At 51.9% G+C, this 19,375-nt stretch overlaps 2 protein-coding genes across 11 annotated transcripts in view; both read left to right on the top strand.

Moving 5' to 3' along the window:
- CLIP3 (CAP-Gly domain containing linker protein 3) overlaps positions 1-1,560 on the top strand; it is a 31,825-nt gene extending 30,265 nt beyond the window's left edge. The window contains exons 14-16 of one of the 8 annotated variants that reach the window (XR_012648490.1): positions 71-151; positions 738-905; positions 1,290-1,560. Coding sequence is in view for 3 of the 8 variants with exons in the window: in XM_075016563.1 (XP_074872664.1) it covers positions 71-151; positions 738-780 (124 nt within the window). In the remaining 5 variants the exon portion in view is untranslated. Of the gene's footprint in view, positions 1-35; positions 152-737 lie in introns of all 8 variants that reach the window. The other 7 variants (XR_012648489.1, XR_012648493.1, XR_012648492.1 and 4 more) reach the window with 7 other exon arrangements.
- A 2,358-nt stretch (positions 1,561-3,918) lies between these two features.
- On the top strand, positions 3,919-17,818 carry ALKBH6 (alkB homolog 6). Of its 3 annotated transcripts, none has more exons than XM_075016380.1 (7): positions 3,919-4,009; positions 4,486-4,597; positions 8,568-8,636; positions 11,036-11,096; positions 13,721-13,872; positions 14,585-14,701; positions 16,912-17,818. In XM_075016380.1, exons 2-7 carry the CDS (start codon positions 4,544-4,546, stop codon positions 17,182-17,184), a joined length of 726 nt encoding a protein of 241 aa, XP_074872481.1. In that variant the 5' UTR covers positions 3,919-4,009; positions 4,486-4,543; the 3' UTR covers positions 17,185-17,818. The 3 variants fall into 3 exon arrangements, with proteins under 3 accessions (XP_074872481.1, XP_074872483.1, XP_074872482.1); XM_075016382.1 differs by having other exon boundaries at positions 4,009-4,027; XM_075016381.1 differs by lacking the exon at positions 3,919-4,009 and adding an exon at positions 4,033-4,170.
- The last annotated feature ends 1,557 nt before the right edge of the window (positions 17,819-19,375 follow it).

Here is a 19,375-nt window from a genome sequence, read left to right as displayed (position 1 = left end):
AGGCTGAGGTTTTCCACTCACATTTTTCCTGCCAGCTGCGAGGGCTGGCAATGAATTTTGCTTTCTCTAGCATGGACGGAGGAGCTCTTAGAATCAGAGGATCACCGAAGATGAGGGTTGGAAGAGGCCTCAGAAGGTCATCGTGTTTTGGGTGAGCAAACTTTTTACAGCAGGCCCCACTTTTCATCCCTGCAAGTAGCAGGGCCGCCCCAACCTGTTTAATGTCACCCAAACCGACCAACATTTCAGCGATGTTCATACAAAAAACCCAAACAAACCCTTTCAGCACATGCAAGAAAATAATGTGGAATGTAAAAACTTTATGAAGCGGTCTACAAAAGCGAATACACAGATGTAGAAACGGTAATAGAGTTCAACCTTTTTAATGAGATGCATGAGGCTGAGACCTAGCAGCTGATCATGAAATGAAATTTTATGCCCCTGCCCCCCAAGGGGCCCACGACCTACTTTGCACACTCTTGATCTAGTCCAACCCCCTGCCTAAAGCAGGATCAACCCCAACTAAATCATTCCAGCCAGGGCTTTGCCAAGTTGGGCCTTAAAAAACCTCTAAGGATGGAGATTTCACCACCTCCCTGGGCTGTAACAGTATAACCAATATGGTTTCTCTATAGCCATACCGAGAGGCTGAGAGCGCATCTGCAGCCAGAATAAAGAGCAGCAGCCATTAACTGTGAAGCTATAAGTCCTGTACTCACACTCCATCCATATTTCAGTGCAATAGTGTCCCATCAGGCTGTTAAGAAGACCACAGCCTAATGCCACCTGCTATTACCTGACAAAGAAACATAGTTCAAGATGGGTAAAGAAAACTTAGTTAACAGCATTTGATCTGGCAAGCAACGACTTATCGATAGCTGAGGTTGTGGAATCCCCATTCTACGGTGATTATCTTCACTTTTCTGCTGTTTTCTATATAATCTCTGTTTGGTTTATAATTGCTCCTGTCTGCTGTATAATTAATTTTGCTAGGTGTAAATCAGTTAAGGTGGTGGGTTATGATTAGTTAGGTAATTCTGTTACAGTATAGTAACAGAGAGGTCTCGCTGTTAGTCTGTACTCCAAAAAAACTGAGCAGCAGAAATGTCGTGATTTAAAGAATAACAAAATGATTATTTGGTGACGAGCTTTCGTGGGACAGACCCATGAGGACAGACTGAATAAATCATTTTGTTAGTCTTTAAAGTGCTACATTTCTGCTGTTTTGTTCTGTTACAGTATGTTATGACTGGTTAATAAAATTATACTAAAATAATTGGTCAAGGTAGAGCAAAGCAGGACTCAAGTTTCACTGCTTAAACTGGGCTCCAAGAAGGAAGAAGCAGGAAGAAAAGAACATCAAGCACTAAAGATGGAAGAAGAAACACCTTAGGGAGGACTCAACCCCCAAGACTCCGAGGTGCAGCAACCAGCATCCAGACAGTGCCTTTGTCTGTTCCAGCAGGGGAAGGCTGCATGCCTTATCAGGATTGGTGAGCATGAGACTGTGTGCTTAGCATGTAATCTCCTTTCCTGGTAATTGTAAATAAATAGAGAATAAGAATATTACCATGTAAGGCCTTTTCAGGGGCACAGACCCTGCAGACCTGCAGGGAATTACGCCCTGAGCCCTAGGAATTGGGTAAGGGTGGGAGTTTAAATTAGCAGGGTCATGCCTTGAGCCCTACGGATGGGGTAAAGGTGTGTGTGTCCCTGAAGTGTGGAAGGGATAGAGAAGTTTGTGTGGGTAACAAGGCAGCCCATTCCAATGTTTCACCACTCTCCTAGTAAAGATTTTCCTAGTAGCCAACCTAGACCTCCCCCACCACAACTTGAGACCACTGAGAACAACCTCACTCCAGCCTCTTTGGAGACCCCCTTCAGGGAGCTGAAGACAGCTATCAAATCCCCTCACTCGTCTGCAAACCAAACAAGCCCAAATCCCTCAGCCTGTCTTCATGTGTCCCAGCCTCTTAATCTCTCCGACTGCCAGCCTGGCTCCCTGGGTGCTATGTTGTCCTTCTCAGCAGAGCATCTTTGGAACCAAGACCCTATGCTCAGCTCAGTGGGATTTCTCTGGCACACTGCAGCCAATCAACCCTGATGTTTCTAGGTGTCATAGAGCAGAGTTCTGTTACTTTTTTGGGGGGTTGGGTGGAAGGGAATTTGAAGAGACTGATGGTGACGTATGTGGCTGGTGGTAGGTCACAGCTTTCTGTGCCTTCCACTCCAAGGCTCCTTCCTTCATCTCTGCTCTGCCCATCCTGCCAGTAGAGCTGGGGTCCTAGAGACCTACGGCTCAGACAGAAAGAGTGACAATGGTGAGGACAGGGGAGGAGAGGCAGGAATGAGGGTGCTCACACAGCCCTTGCTGTGGGGCAGATGAGGGCACTCAGGGAGCTGCTAGCATAGGGAGGGAATGGGAAATCTCAGTATGGGAAGAGAAAGAAATGGGGCACACTTAACCCCTGGGTTGGGAGGATATTGGGGGACGCTGGTATGGGGAAAATAGGAGGCATGAGCCCCTGGCAATGATGTGGGGGAACAGGGGGGCACAGAGAATCCCTGCCATGAGGAATGGGGGCACATGGAGTCCCTAAGATGGTGGAGGGAGGAGTCTCTCAGAGCCCCAAGGATGAGGGGGAAGGAAAATGGGGGTTACACAGGGCCCCTGGGATGGGGGAAAGGAAAATGGTGGTCATTCAGAGCCCCAGGGATCAGTCTTCTAAGGTCCCCCCTAGGCTAGTTGCAGACCCATAGAAAGGAGGCAGAAGAGGCATCATTAGCTACCTGCGAGCTGCAAACAGGAGAAGGGCCATCAGCAGCCAAGACGCAGGGAGAGCTCCAACAGGCACTCTACAGTTGTGGTTCTCGGCCATGCGTACACATATCCCTGACGATATACAGAGACCTTCCAGAGAACGTCAACTCATCTGCATCAGGTTTGCTCTGCCTGGGAGTCACACACCTGCCCCGCTCTTCCCCTGGGGCATAGGAAAGGTTTAGGGGTGTTCCAAGTGCAGGACTGGTAGTAGGGGTGGCAAGGGATGGGGGGAGAGAATGGGAGTAACAGAGCCCCAGGGATGGGGGGAGGAAAATGGGGGTTACACAGAACCCTAGGGATGGGGGTCAACACGGGGGTCATATGGAACTCCAGACATGAGGAGAAAGGGGGTTACACAGAGCCCCAGGGACGGCAGGAAGGAAAATGGGGGTTACACAGGGAACTGGGGATGGGAAAGGAGCCTCCAGCGTGACGTAGGTGGTGGGGTTTACAGAGACGCGCTGCAACAGGAGGGATGCTGGTGGGGGAGAAGGAATGGAGGGGTGCAAGCGGTACCCCCCTGCCATGCTGGGTAAGGGGGTGCCACCTCTAGGCACCAAGCACCCCGCCGCAGCCCCTAGAAGCAGCTCAAAGAGGAGCACGGGGGGGTGGGGCGACAGCTGCCGCGCCCGCCAGAGGCCACGGGGATGGGCAGCGAACACCCCGCTCCCCCACGTGGCGCCAACAGCGCCGTGAGTCCCACGGCCCGCATTAGAAGCCTCGGCTCTCAAGGCCCGCCTCCTGCCCCCGCCCATTGGCTGCGGGCGATCCCGCCTTTTCCAAGAGCCGATTGGCCATCCTGCCTCACTCCTCCTCCTCCGCTGATTGGTTCAGCCTTGGCCTCTCATTGGACGGAGGGGAGGTCGGTTAAGAAGCCCCAGGAAGCGGCTGTGCTGGTTTCCCAGGTGGGGAGACCTGGTCTCGAGCCAGAGGAGCTTTTCCCATGAGCCTTTGCGAGGCAGGACTCCTGGGTTCTCTCCCTGGCTGGGGGAAGGGGAGGAGGGAGCCAGGACTCCTGGGTTCTGCTCCCATTACTGGGGCGGGAGGGGGGTAGTGGGGTTCAGAGGTTACAGCGGGGAGGGGAGGGGGGTTGGGTTTTTGGTCTCTTGGATTCTGATCTTGGCTCTGCCCCAGCAGCCCTGGGGGAAGTTGCTTCCTTGCTCCTTGTCTCAGTTTCCCTGTAAGGTGAGGATAAACCTACTGGTAAGTGGCATGGGCATGGCAAGGGTAGCTGCGTTCCTGCTTCTAATGCCTGTTGTGCTGTCAAGCAGTGGTTCTCAGCCTTTCCAGACTATGGGACCCCATTCAGGAGCTCAGGACGGGAGCATGTAACTTGGCTTTCTGGGGTGAGCTGTGGCATGGGGCCCTGGGTAGTTGCCTTCCTTGCCATCCCTACTACCAGTCCTGCACTTGGAACACCCCTAAACCTTTCCTATGCTCCGGGGACAGAGGGGGCCACGGGTGTGACCCCCAGGCCGAGCAACCCTGATCGAGATGAGTTGACATGTTCTCTGGAAGGTCTCTGTATATCGTCAGGGATATGTGTATGCATGGTCGAGAACCACAACCACAACCGTGTTGGCCGCTGATGGTCCTTCTCTTGTTTGCAGCTCTCAGGTAACTAATGAGGCGTCTTCTGCTCCCTTTCTATGTGTGTGCAGCAATCCTAGGAGGGAACTCAGAAGACCGACCCTTCCAGCCATCACAGGCTCGTTAGAGATGGAGGAGGCAAGCACCAAGATTCCAGCGCTGGAGGCGTTTCGTGTAGAGCAGGTACCAGATGGGGAATGTAGCTTGCAAGTGGTGGTAGGGGAGGGAGAGGTTGTAACTGAGGAGTTTAGTTTGTGGTTGTCATCCACAGGTGCAAGTCCCATGTAGATGAGAAAAGTGGCAATTTCTGCCATCAAAACCTGCTCTGGTTCAGTGCATACCCCAGCTGTAGTGGGGGGTTTCTTGGGCACACCTGTGAGCCTTGTGGGTAGCAACTGGAACGAATCTCTAGGACAGACAGAGCCAGAGTGGGAGGTGGATTCTGATCACTTGCCCTGAGTAACAGGCAGTCTCTCTAGTCACTCTGCTGATTTTGGGTGGTGTTAAGGGGGAATTTGATTCTTGGAATCACCATGAATCAATATGACTTTTCTGGGTGAAGACACCAGTGTGCTCATCCGTGGAGTACGTATATTGGATGAGAGAAGAGGTGGGAAAGCTAATTTGACACTCTGTTGAATGTCCTCACATAGAAAAGTAAGAGTTGTGATCATCTGATTTGACAGACTTTGTGGATATTGGGGCATGTTGTGACAGGTGCCCATAGGACCTGAGGGTCTTGAAAGGGGTGTTGGCATGGGAGGGGCTCTTGATCGGTGGCATCTGCAGGTTTTGCATGTGTTGTTTTGGCAGAGTCTGGTGCTGCTTTGAATTGGTGGGTCCCAGTCAGTGGGTAGCTTGGTTTTGATGAGGAGCTTAGCAAGGCTGGGGTGTGATTTGAAAGCTAGAAGAGGAGAAATGGCAATGTTTTGTTTCCATTTGTGATCCCCTTTGAGCATGGATTGTAACTGCTTAAAGTTATCAGAGAGGTTGCCGTGTTAGTCTGTAGCTTCGAGAACAACAAGAAGTCTTGTAGCACCTTATAGACTAACAGATATTTTGCAGCATAAGCTTTCGTGGGCAAAGACCCGCTTCATCAGATGCATGGGGGGGGAACGTGGTTTCAGAGGGGTATTTGAAGAGTGGGGTCCCAGTAAGAGGGAGGGCCAGAACTGACAAGGTCTATTCAGCAAGGTGGAAACGGCCCAGTATCAATAGTAGGTTTCAAAAGAGTTAAAAACAAGTTAGATCAGACAGGGGAATATGAGCCCTTGTCAGAGTCTAATGGGAACATTAGATTGCTTAAAGTTAGTTAGTCCATAGAGGTTTCAGCAAGGACTGATAGGCAACGATTAGGGGCAGTTTTGTTCTGTATGGAATCAGGTTCTCTAGGTATATTTGGGTGCCCCATTCCAGAATCAGCTCCGTTTTCCTGGTGGTGTCCTTGTCTGCTGAAGGTGATTTTAACCCTCTTACGGTACATGCCCCAGACTTTCTCCTCCGAGAGGAGTGGGGAAGGATAGCCTAGGGGGAGGGAGAGCTCAGTGGTTTGAGCATTGGCCTGCTACACCTGGGGTTGTGAGTTCAGCCCTTGAGGGGCCACTCAGGGATCTGGGGCAAATAGGTCTGAAGGTAGTGGGTTATCTCAATTGATTGTTCACAGTTACAGATTGATCTCCTTGTTCTCGCTTTAGGTTATGGGGCAGAGGGATAGCTCAGTGGTTAGAGCGTTGGCCTGTCTGAGTCTGTTCTGGTATGGGGCACAGACTGTCCAGTAAGTTCTTGGATTGCATTGGAGACAATTTGTTATTCCAAAAGGTTGAAAAAGCTGCCGGGGGGAAGATGTTCTAGTTATGATTTTAACAAATAGGGAGGAACTGGTAGAGAACTTGAAAGTGGAAGGCAGCTTGGGTGAAAGTGATCATGAAATCATAGAGTTCGCAATTCTAAGGAAGGGTAGAAGGGAAAACAGCAAAATAGAGATAATGAATTTCAGGAGGGCAGATTTTGGTAAACTCAGAGAGCTGGTAGGTGAGGTCCCATGGGAAGCGAAACTGAGGTGAAAAACAGGTGAGGAGAGTTGGCAGTTTTTCAAAGGGACATTACTAAGGGCCCAAAAGCAACCTATCCTGCTGCGTAGGAAAGATAGAAAATATGGCAAAAGACCGCCTTGGCTTAACCAGGAGATCTTGGAAACAAGGACAAATTACAAAGGATGAATATAGGCAAACAACACAAAAATGCAGGAGCAAAATTAGAAAGGTTAAGGCACAAAATGAGCTCAAACTAGCTACAAGCATAAAAGGGTAACAAGAAGGCTTTTTATAAATACATTAGAAACAAGAGGAAGACCAGGGACAAGGTAGGGCCGTTGCTCAGTGAGGAGGGAGAAACAGTAACAGGGAACTTGGAAATGGCAGAGATGCTTAATTACTTCTTTCTTTTGGTCTTCACTGAGAAGTCTGATGAAGGAATGCCCAACATAGTGAATGATAGTGGGAAAGGGGTATGGTTAGAAGTTGAAATAAAAAAAAAAGAACAAGTTAAAAATCACTTAGAAAAATTAGATGTCTGTAAGTCACCAGGGCCTGATGAAATGCACCCTAGAATACTCAAGGAGCTGTTAGAGGAGGTATTTGAGCCTTTATCTGTCATCTTTGGAAAGTCATGGGAGACAGGAGAGATTCCAGAAGACTGGAAAAGGGCAAATATAGTGCCCATCTATAAAAAGGGGAATAAGAATAACCCAGGAAACTACAGGCCAGTCAGCTTAACTTCAGTGCCAGGAAAGATAATCATCTGCAAGCACTTGGAAGGTGGCAAGGTGATAGGGAACAGCCAACATGGATTTGTAAAGAACAAATCATATCAAACCAACATGATAGCTTTCTTTGATAGGATAGCAAGCCTTGTGGAAAGCGGAGAAGCAGTAGATGTGGTATACCTAGACTTTAGTAAAGCATTTGATATGGTCTCGTGTGATATTCTTATAAAAAAAACTAGGCAAATACAATTTAGATGAGGCTACTGTAAGGTGGGTGCATAACTGGCTGGATAACCGTACCCAGGGAGTAGTTCTTAATGGTTCTCAATCCTGGTGGAAAAGTATAACAAAGTGGGATTCTGCAGGGGTCTGTTTTAGGACCGGTTCTGTTCAATGTCTTCATCAGCGATTTAGATATTGGCATAGGAAGTACGCTTATTATGTTTTCAGATGATACCAAGCTGGGAGGGATTGCAACTGCTTTGGGGGATAGGGTCATAATTCAGAATGATCTGGATAAACTGGAGAAATGGTCTGAGGTAAACAGGATGAAGTTTAATAAGGACAAATGCAAAGTGCTTCACTTGGGAAGGAACAATCAGTTTCACACATACAGAATGGGGAGGGGCTGTCTAGGAATGACTACAGCAGAAAGGGATCTAGGGGTTATAGTGGACCACAAGCTAAATATGAGTCAACAGTGTGATGCTGTTGCCAAAAAAGCAAACATGATTCTGGGATGTATTCACAGGTGTGTTGTGAACAAGACACAAGAAGTCATTCTTCCGCTCTACTCTGCGCTGGTTAGGCCTCAGCTGGAGTATTGTGTCCGATTCTGGGCACCACAGTTCAAGAAAGATGTGGAGAATTAGAGAGGGTCCAGAAAAGAGCGACAAGAGAGTGTGACCTATGAAGAAAGGCTGAAATAATTGGGCTTGTTTAGTTTGAAAAAGAGAAGATTGACAGGGGACATGATAGCGATTTTCAGGTATCTAAAAGGGTGTCATAAGGAGGAGGGAGAAAACTTGTTCTTTTTGGCCTCTGAGGATAGAACAAGAGGCATTGGGCTTAAACTGCAGCAAGGGAGATTTAGGTTGGACATTAGGAAAAAGTTCCCAACTGTCAGAGTGGTCAAACAGTGGAATAAATTACCAAGGGAGGTTGTAGAATCTCCATCACTGGAGATATCTAACCTGTTCTTAAATAAGTGTCTGTCAGGGATGGTATAGACAGTACTTGGTACTGCCATTGGGGCAGGGGTCTGGACTCGATGCCTCTCGAGGTCCCTTCCAGTCCTCGTATTGTATGATTCCTTCTCCCCCACCACTGTAAATTGCTTTGAGGTCTCCAGCTGATGGTGCTGGCCTGATTGGTATGTTTTCATTGCAGGCACCTCCAACGGTCTATTATATACCAAACTTCATTTCAGAGTCGGAGGAGGCCTATCTGCTGCACCAGGTAGGTGTGATTTTCCTTGGGGGTTACTATTTCCAGGGAACAAGGAGCCTGTGCAGTGCTGGGTGGCTGCAGCTCTTGCAGTGAAGAGTCTCTTGCCTGATTCAGAGAAGGGCAGAGTGGTATGTCTCTGCCCTGGAAATCCCTGGAGGTCCCTGACCCTTCAAGCTCAGACGGACACAGCTCTTATGGGTCTTCAAGAACAGCAAGAAGTCCTGTGGCATCTTATAGACTAACAGATATTTCGGAGCATAAGCTTTTGTGGGCAAAGACCTGCTTTGTCAGATGCATCCGATGAAGTGGGTCTTTGCCCACGAAAGCTTAAGCTCCAAAATATCCATTAGTCTATAAGGTGCCACAGGACTTCTTGTTGTTCTTGAAGATACAGACTAACACAGATGCCCCTCTGATACCTGTTATAGATCTGGCATCCCTGGGTCCTCCTCCGCCCACTCCATCCTAATGTGGTAGGACCAGTAAGGATCTTCTACTGTATGTGTTATGGTAGCACCTTGAGATCCCAACCAAGATCAGAGCCCCAGTGTGCTAGGTGGGGAACACACACCCAGTCCCTGCCCCATAGACCTTGTAGCCTCAATAGGCAGGACAGACCGATATCCCTATTTTACAGCTGTAAGAATGGAAGTGCCTTGCCTGTGGGGGAGTCAGGAAATGAACCTGCATCTTTCAAGTCCCTGCCAGCATCTTAATCACAGGGCAGGCCTTCTACACAGAACAGATTCAGGGTTCTGGACCTCCTCGCTCACTCCCTATGCTTCAGGCCCATCCTTACTTTTCTGCTTCTCCGTCCCCGCTCTCTGCCATTCGTGGCCGTGCTGATGTCCCATGATGGCCCTTGGGTGTTAGAATGGGCACTAGGGTAGTCCCATCCTCTGCTACAGATGGCAATTGAGGCCTTGGGTGAATCATTTAGCCCCACAGTGGCAGTTTTCGCTCATGCCTTTTGTCTACTTGTCTCTTTGTGATTGATAGCTCAATTTATAATCTAGTTATTGCCTGTGATTAAGTCAAAATTAAAATTACTGTGCTTAAAAAATTAAGGCATTAATTGCGTATCTGTGAGAGGCATTGGTGGCAGAGAGAGGGTCCACACCCTCTCAGGTGGGGCTAGAGCCCCAAGTGTGGCTGAGAACCTGTGCCAGCTGCAGGGGAACGGTTTGAAGCCTGGAGCCCCCAGCCTGGAGCCTTTATTTGAAAATATAAAAAGTACACCCTCCCCCCACCCAAATATTTAAATAAATGGTATTCTAATACAGGTTGAACCTCTGTAATCCAGCACCGTTGGGACCTGATCGGTGCCGGACGAGAGAATTGGCTGGACAATGGGACATTGCTATTGTCCAGCAGTGTTACCAACACATCCACTGCTTACGGGGCTCTTAGAGGGCATTTAAGGGTACATTACTGCTAAATAACAGCCCACAACACTGAGAGCCAGGACTGGTGGGATGGAAATGAACTTTATGGGACCATGGGATATTTATCCGCACCCCTGGTAAGTGCTTGTTCAGCTCACTAAAATCATGCCGGGTTGCGATGTTGCTGGACCAGCAAGTGCTGGACTGGAGAGGTTCAACCTGTATTGTTTGACAGTAATTAATTGAGGTTAATTTTTTTAATTGCTTGGCAGCTCTGATTATAAGCTCTGCCTGGCAGGGATGGTCTCTTAGGCTATGTCTACACGAGACGCTTTTGTCAACAAAACTCAGGAAGTGTCCGGATTCCCAAGGTGTTGTGACGACAGTAAATCGACAGAACGCAGCCCTTTTGTCTACAGGCTTGTCCTGCTCCCCATGAGGCAGAACGCCCCTGTCGACAGAGATTTGTTGACAAAAAGCCGGTCTGGACATTCTGGGAGGACCCTCTTCTGAGACATCAGGCAGCCCTGTCTGCTGTGCTTCAGGTTGGCCATTTTGTCAAGAGAGTGGCCAGGCAGTCCAGCTGCTCTCTGTCAACAGAGATGCAACTGGTCGACAGAAGTTTTGTCGACAAATCGCTGTAATGTAGACACGCCTAATCCTGTCCCTAGGCAGTGCCCGGCTCAGTGGAGTGTGGAGTTTAGTCGGCGTCCCCAGGTGTGAATGTCAGTAATACTTTGGCTTCTTGTACCGTTTCTCTGTTATGTTCTTCCCCTCTCAAGCAAAACTTTCCAGCATCTTGGCCTAGATTTCCTCTAATCGGTTCCGCTCGTGTGGAATAAATTTTAAGTCCACTGAGGCATGTGCAGGTGCGCACCACCTGTTAAAAAAAAAAAAAGAAGCGTAACTCTGGGCAGTCCGCTAATCAGCTGGGTAGGACTTGAATCTCTCCTGAGCAGCTGCCCACGTGCTCCTCTTACAAGGAACATGGATCTCAGCCCTTCCCTGTGTTCACATCCTCAGGTTTATGCTGCCCCCAAACCCAAGTGGACCCAGCTGTCTGGAAGGAAGCTGCAGAACTGGGGTGAGTTCTCTCCCTCCTCACTGTGGGTGCTCAGGTTTGTTGTCCCCAGGTGACCCCTCCACACACATCAGTTAGTGCGTGGGACTGGGGAGCTGGCTCCCGCCGGCTGTTTAGTGCAGGATCAGAATAAGTTCTCTTTGTCCTTTGGAAGCCAGGCATAGCTGGCAGCACCGGGGAGTGGAGACGTGTGATTTGGCTGGGGAATGACCTGGGCTCGCTGCCCGCAGGATTGGGGAGACGGGTACATCAATTTCTGTCTCCACAAATCTGGGAACCGGACCCTGCCTCAGTTTCCCCAGTACCTTGCAACTCCCCCCAGCATTAGGATTTCAGCACCTTTCTTCCAGGATCACGTTTATTGTTCATGGACAGCTCGACATCGGTGGAGTCAGGTAGGCCAGGCCCTTCCCGAGTCCCAGGCTGATGGCTGCACCAGGCCTGTCCTCGAGCGGGTCTCTTTTTAGCTGGTGTGGCTGGATGCAGGTGTGCTGCAGAAACGTCTTCGCATGTAAACGAGCCTTGATTAGTCACAGGTGGGAGCTGAGCCCAGCTCTGTCCCTGGGTCCCACGACCTAGCCTCCTCCACCAGCGTTGCTGCGGGGGGGACTCCTTGCTGTCGCTCGTCGGTGGTTTAATCAGCTTCCTGTGGAGCGAAATTCCCTCTAATCTGTTCCATCCATGCAGAGGTGAACAGAAGGGGTGAGCCTCTGCCCTCCCAGTGCCGTGGACAGAAGTAGCAGGGCCAGAGCCTGTTGGCTGGGAGTCTGGCTCCGGCAGCCAGGGACCACTCCCACTCTGCACTCACCGGCTGTGGCAGCAGAAAGCAGAATGACATAGTCCCAGCTTACTCGGCTCCCAGGGCGTTTCTTGTGGGAGGGGTGGAACCAGCCCCGCTTTCCCTGGCAGGAAGTGGGCGACACGGTGGGGGAAGCAGTGAGAGGTAGGGTCACATCGTTCTGCTCCCCTCTTCCACGGCCTGGCAGTGTGGGGCAGCGGGCAGATGGGGGGAAACACCACTGCCAGCACAAGCCCCCAGGTCCTGTTAGTCACCCAGGCCTCATAGCTTGGGGGAGGGGCGTTATGGAGTGGGGGACACGTGTGTGGCTCACAGAGGGTGTGGGGCTCCTATTGGGGGTAGCCTGGGCGACCAGGTGACACCTCTGGGCTGCAGACAAAGGAGGAGGTGGAGCCTGAGGGGTTTGAATTGGCACTGGGAGTTGGGCAGCAGTGAGTCTGGGCTGGGAGAGAGAGAGACAAAGGAGCGGGCAAGGCCCTGGCTCTGGGGGCCCCTTGGGGGCTCCTCTCCGCAGCATGGATTGGACTGTCTGTCTCTGCCGGCTGCACTGACTCCTCTGTAGGATGCTGTGCCCTGTCGGCTAATAAACGCGCTGTTCTCCTGCTGAGTGAGAGTCACTCCGGCCTGCAGATGGGGTGCAGAGCTTGGGGACCCCTGAACCCCACCACAAGGGGGCTTTGGGGAAGAGGTAGGGTGGGACCTTGGCTGGAGCGGGGACAAGGAGAGGGTGGGCTTTGGGCAGAGGTGGTTGTCCTGGCCCTCCCCCAAGTTAAGGGTGGTGTGGGGAGGAGTCCATTGGCTGTCCAGTCATGTGACCTGTGGTGCTCCCCCCCGCCCCCCAATGTCCCTCCTCATCAGTTGTCCCTGCGTCTGTGTGTGGATTTTTTTCCATTAATGTGCAGAATAAATTTTAATGCACACTGAGGCCTGTGTCACGTGCACCACCCGTGGCAGCAAACGGCCCAGCTGTGGACACTCTACTCATCACCTACGTGGCATTTGAATCTCTCCTGAGCGGCTGCGCTAGCCCCCAACTTCCAGTGATCCCTGCTCTGAAGGGCAGTGGAAGATGATTTTTTTAGGTGTATTTCGGTAGCCCCCAGGATTCCCAGCTCCCAGGTGCTGCACCAGACCCCCACTGTACCATTGCTGCTTCCCCACCCTCAATGAGAAGCGGCCATGGGGTGGAAGGGCGGTTTCCTGGGTGCTACCATAATAGACCTAATAGATAACACACACTGCATTCAGTTCAGGGCACCAATTGGAAAGGAGCCCAGAGAAGAGCAGCACAAATGATCAAGGGGCTGGAGCGCCTCAGTGACGCAGCGAAGAGGAGGAAACGGAGTGGCCTATGGGATCGAGCATTAAACAGGCCCTCGAGGAGCTTGGGTTCGAATCACGATATTGCTGCTGGCCAGCTGGGCGACCTTGGGGCAACTCACTCTGCCTCCCCGTGCCTCAGTTTCCCCATGTTGCAGATCTCGATGCCAGCCTCCATTGTAAAGCACATTGAGCTCCGCTCGTTGGGGGAGCGAAAGGTTTGCTGGTTGCAGGCATGAAGGAGGGAGGGGAATTGTGTGGGGCGACTGTTGCTAGAACAACAGCAAAGCGGCTGGAGAAGTGCCTTCCCATGGGAAAGGGGGGGAACCTGGTTATTTGGGAGGGTTCAAACAAAGCTGGCTGAACCCCTGCAGGGTGGGATCCGGCCTACTGAGGTGGGCGGGAATGTCGCTTAACACTTTTCAGCTGTGGCTCTCCCAGCCTGCTGGCGAGATAGAACCAGAGGGGTCTTCTCCATCACCAGCTGCTCTCTGTTCTCTGCCTCCAGGAGGGCTGCCCCACCCCAAAGGGATGGTCCCGGACAAGCTGCCCACCTGGCTGCAGAGCTGTGCTGAGAAGATCTCCTGCCTCGGAGCGTTTGGTGGGAAGCTGGCCAACCACGTGCTGGTGAACGAGTATCGCCCTGGGCAGGGGATCATGGTAACCTCCCTTCATGCCAGCTGCTTCCTGATTCAGTGTGGGGGCAGACTCAGAGCCTGCCTGCTCAGAGATGTGCCTAAGGGGTAGATGTTGCTGGCTGAGATTTTCAGATAGCCCAGACTGGGCTTTCCCAGGACAGTGGTGGTCAGTGTGTGTGTGTGTGTGTGTGTGTGTGTGTGTGTGTGTGTGTGTGTGTGTGTGTGTGTGTGTGTGTGTGTGTGTGTGTGTGTGAGAGAGAGAGAGAGAGAGAGAGAGAGAGAGAGAGAGAGAGAGAGAGAGAGAGAGCACTAGAACTCCTGGGTTCTGTTCCCACCTCTGGGAGGAAAGTGGCTAGACCAGGGGGCCTGTGTGTCTTGGCTCCTGACTTCACACATTTCAGCTGCCCCTGCATCACTCGGAGAGAGCAGACTGCTTCCCCAGCGGGGTTTCTATCTCGGATGTGGACCACAAGCACCAGTGACGTGTGCTTAGGGCACATCTGGCCCCTGCTCACGCTCCTGGCTTTGCCGCGTGCCTGGAGCTGTGTCAGGGAGGCATCTGCTGAGCCGCAGGGCCTGCTTGTGACGAACGGCCATGTGTGTCTCGGGCGTGTAGAGCAGTGTCCTCCTGCATTTCACGCTGGCCCCTGAGAGAAGAGCGTCGGGGGGCGTTTGCATGTGCGTGCTGGAGAGGGAGATGTTGGGTTTCAGTCTGACATCTCGGCTTCCTTCAGCCTCACGAAGACGGACCTCTGTACTTCCCCACCGTCACCACCATCAGCTTGGGATCACACACGCTGCTGGACTTCTACCATCCCATCAGCAGGGGACAGCAGGTGGACAGCCAGCAGGTGAGCGCGGAAGAACCGCCTACAGAGCTGTGGGGCGGGGCAAGTGTTAGTTTTCCTCCCTTTTGGTTTGGTGGCAGTTCTGAAAAACGGTGCAAAAAATCGATTTGGGTCAAAGCGAGCCTGGAATTCCCTGGCTTTCGTCGGTGAACCAAAAAGTTCCTTTGGGGTCTGTGCCCGAGCAGGGGCTTGTTCCTGGTTTTCTCCGGGCTGTAACCACCCAGGTGGACATGATTTGGTGTTAGGATGCTAGCAGTGACAGTAGCAGCAGCTCGTTCTACCTGCCCTTCCCTCTCCCCCAATTTTATGAAGGGCCAACACCACTTGCGACAAATTTGTCAGTAACTTCAGCTCAGCCAAAATTGCATTTTTCCCTGAATAAACGAATTTCCTGAAAACGTTTGCCCGGCTCTGGTTCCGAGTCGTATTTCTATGAGCCGGAAGGGGGTTTGCATGGCTCCTGTGATCTGCGCCTGTGAAAGGGAGCTGAGAAAAGAACACAGATTCTGTGTGTTCGTGGGGTGTCATCAGTTTCCCTCTTTTTTGGTGGTTAGTGAGGCCATGATTTTGTTGATGCCTATAGACAGGTCTAACACCTGGGGAGCAGAGAAGAAGAACGGCTGAGTGGTTAGGGAGCTGATTTGGGAGGCCTTGGTTTGATTCCCTTCTGTGCCAGAGCCATATTTTACGACCTTGGGCAAGTCACTTAACCTCCCTGGGCCTCAGTTCTCGAAGGGGAGATATTATTTGTATTATGGTAGCTTCTAGGAGTCCCAGTCCTGGACTCGGCATCTGCATTGTGCTGGGAGCGGCACATTTTTATTGCTGCTAAGTGTATCACAGTAGCACCTAGCAGCCCCCGTCTCAGACTGGGCATCCTCATTTTGCTGGGAGCAGCACATTTTCATTGCTATTGGGTGTATTACGGCAGCATCTAGACACCCCAGTCCCAGACCGGGCACCTGCATTTTGCTGGGAGTGGCATATTTTTATTGCTATTAGGTGTATGGTGGTAGCACCTGGGAGCCCCAGTCCTGGACCCAGAGCGCATGTTGTGCTGGGAGCTGTGCAAGCATGGGGCAGAAAGGCTGCCCCTCCCCCCACGTAGATCTGCCCCGCTTGCTGCAGAGGGTGGTGAGGGTAAATCCATTTCCCACAGTGAGGCACTCAGCAGGTGTCCCCTCATTGGAGTATCTAAGTACCCGAGCCAGACGGGACCTGTCCTTTCCCTCTGTGAGTTCCTGGTCCTGGGCAATGGAGTCTGGTCAGTGCATCGGGGTAGCAGGTTCCTGCTCCCTTTACTCTGAGGCCCACGTCTCTTGGCCAGCTTTAAAAACTGCCTGAGGCGCGACTGGGCAGCGAATAACCAGAGTCGTGTTTACATGTCCGTCAATGTGCAGAATAAATTTTTACATGCATTGAGGCATGCGTGGATGTGCACCAGCAGAGAAATGAACAACCTCGCTAATTAGCTGGGCAGCTTTTGACTCTCCTTACACGCCTTCAGGGGAGGATCCCTGACGTGTGACCATGCTGCCTTATGGGAGATGCACACCTGGGTTCTATCCCTGGCTCTGGGAGGGGAACGAGGCAGAATAGGAGGGGTGGGGGACTGAGAATCAGGACTTCTGTTCCTAGCTCTGGAAAGGGAGTGGAGTCTAGTGGTGAGAGCTGGTGGGGGCTGGGGGTCGGGACCAAAGCTCCCTCTGATTTTTTTCCATCTGGGCCAGAATAAATTTTGCGATGGGCACCAAGGTATGTGCGCTCCTAGTAGAAACACAAGCTGCCCACTGTGGATGGCTGTGGGTGCTCTGCTGATCAGCTGGGCTGCATAGGACTCTCTCCTGGGTGGCTGCCCAAGCACCCAGCTTAGATGAGACACTGGTCAGGACTCTGGTTCCCAGTTCTGAGAAGGGAGTGGGATCTAGTAGTTAGAGCTGGTGGAAGCTGGGAGTCTGTACGTTTGTTCCTAGCTCTGAAACGGAGAGTAGGGCTTAGTGGTTAGAGCTGAAGGGGGTTGGCTGAGAATCAGGACTCCTGGGTTCATTTTCCAGGTCCTGCTGCTGAATCACTGTGTGATCATAGACCAAATTCTGTCTGTCTCTCCATTTTCCCACCTGGAAACACCATTCCACTGCTTGGAGATCATCCTGTGGAAGCAGCTGCAGACTGGGCCGGTTTCATTCTGCACATGTGCTGTTCTCCCTTCCCAGGCCCCTGTGCCCCAGACGGAGGAACAGCGCCACTTCTTGTCCCTGCTGCTGGAGCCGCGCAGCCTGCTGGTCCTGCGAGAGGACATGTACCTCCGTTACCTGCACGGCATCCGACCCGCTGTCTCCGACACCATCACGCAGAAAGTGGCCAATGTGGCGTCCTGCAGCGTGGCCCTCGGGGACGAGCTGCACCGGGGAACCCGGGTGTCGCTCACCATCCGCCACGTCCCCAAGGTGTTGAAAACAGCCATTTTCCTGGGCAGGGGGAAGTGAGGGAGGAGTTTGGGTCCTTCTGCCCCCACGATACCCTCCCGCTGCCCAGGCTCTGGGCTGAGAGCCCTGCTGTGAGACACGCAATTAGCAAGGTGACAGGGAGGCCCAGACATGGACGGCTGCCGTGACCCCATCCTGCTGCGCACTGGGAGAACACTAAGAGATCTGACCTGTGTGAGAAGTGGAGCTGCTGGTCTCATCTGTATGGAGGCACAGAGCCGTGGACAGGACGCAGTGTGGTCTAGTGGTTAGAGCCCAAGGACAGGGTGTCAAGCCTGCTGGATTCTCTTCCTGGCACTGGGAGGGGAGGAGGGTTTAGATGGGGTGCCTGGGAGCCCATGATTCCTGGGTTCTGTTTCCAACTGGGAGACAGGCGTGAGGGCCGTGTGGTTAGAGCAGGGGATAACCAGCCGGGACTTCTGGTTTCTTCCTCTCCACTTTGCTGCAGGTTCACTGTGTAACCTTAAGGCAGGGGTGTGCAAAGTGCAGGGGCTGAAAGTTCCTAAGGGGGCGCAGCACGATCGGCTGCTGGGTCGCAGGCTCGTCCATCTCATTCATAATGTTGAAATCTGTTCCTGTTTTTATGTCTGTGTAGTCACATTTATAGACGGATAATAACGTTTTTCTGTTCTACCAGCTTATTTTCCTGCACGTGCCGAAGGGGGTGGGTTTTTTCCCCCCTTCCCCATATGAACATAACCGACGTTTCCATTGATTTGGATGATATTAGACAGGTTGGCGGGGGGGCCCTGCTAACTGCAAGGATGGAAAGTGGGACCTGATGGGAAAAGTGCGCAGTCTGTTTGCGGCGCACCCCGAGCATCGCAGACGCGCGCCGTGGACTCATCTCATGCCGACATTCAAACACGTTAATTTAAAAGCCTAATGAAGGCGCTGGTGAGCCATCCACCTGGCTGGCAGCTCCTGGCTGCTGCTACAGGCAGCTCTTGCGGTGCTGCTTTTGAACGCTCTCCTGCCGCTGTGCTTATCTCCTAGGCTGAGATCCCTGCTTGGCCAGATGCTCTCCCGGTCATGCTGTGCTCTCTGCCCCTGCTCTGTTCCTGGGGTGCTTGGTAGGTGAGACTGTGCACATGATGCAGGGAGGGAATTGGCTGTTATTCCACCTCCTGTTAGCTGTCACCGAGCGGGGCCCAATGGAGGAGCTGGAACATGGAGCAGCTCATGCTCGGCAGTGGGCTGAAGCAGCTCAGGAGCGACAAGGTGCATACCTGGGATGTAGTGGGGGACTCCAGCACAGAGGCCAGGAATACCAGCCCCTGACGTCTAGAGCAGTTGCTGGCTGGAGGCTGATAGCGTCTGGATTATTTTGATCTTCAGGCACAGTCTTAGGAACCAGGACGCCGAGGTTCTATTCCTGAGTCTGGGAGAGGAGTGAGGCCTTGTGGTTAGAGCAGACAGGGCAAGGCGTCGAGACCCCCTTGAAGTTAAAGGTCTGCCAGTCACCCGGGCCTGATGTATTCTCAAGCTGCTATTTGAGGAGGTATCTGTGCGATTAGCGATCATCTTTGAAAAGTCGTGGAAGTTGGGAGAGATTCCAGAAGACCGGAGAAGGTCAAATATAGTGCGCATCTATGAAAAAAGGAAAAAAGGACGACCCAGGAAACTATAGACCAGTCAGTTTAACTTCTAAGCCATGGAAAATGATGGAGCAATTAATCAAGAGCACCATTTGCAAACATTTGGCAGGTGATAAAGTTATAATTAACAGTCACCATGGATTTGTGAAGAACAAATCATGGTAAACCAACCTGTTTGCTTTCTTTGATAGGATAACAAGCCTCATGGATAAGGGGGAAGTGGTATCCACAGACTGCAGTAAATCACTAGCTGATGTACCCAGCTTTACCTGGGTCCTTTATCTGCAGGGTGTGTTTTTTTTTTTTTTTTCCCCCTGCTCTGGGCCCCACCCTGCCTGTCTGCAGGGTGCAGGGTGGAGCACCTGCCCATCCAAAGGCAGGCAGGGTCCAGAGCCCTGTCTCCATGGGGTCTCTGTTCTCCTGCTATAGCTGCCCCAGGCCTGGTCTATGCTGGGGAACAAAGTCTATCCCAGATACACAATTCTGGCTACGTCATTAGCCTAGCTAGAATCGAAATATCAGGATCAACTTTGTTCCCTGGTGTAGACGGGGGCTCTTTGGCCTGGTGTCCACCTCCCTTACCCAGCACGATA

The sequence above is a fragment of the Carettochelys insculpta genome, chromosome 22 (genome assembly GCF_033958435.1).
Source record: "Carettochelys insculpta isolate YL-2023 chromosome 22, ASM3395843v1, whole genome shotgun sequence".
In the NCBI taxonomy this organism is placed as follows: Eukaryota; Metazoa; Chordata; order Testudines; family Carettochelyidae; genus Carettochelys; species Carettochelys insculpta.
The sequence above is the reverse complement of the archived record's forward strand: the minus strand, read 5'-3'. Positions and strand labels throughout refer to the sequence as shown.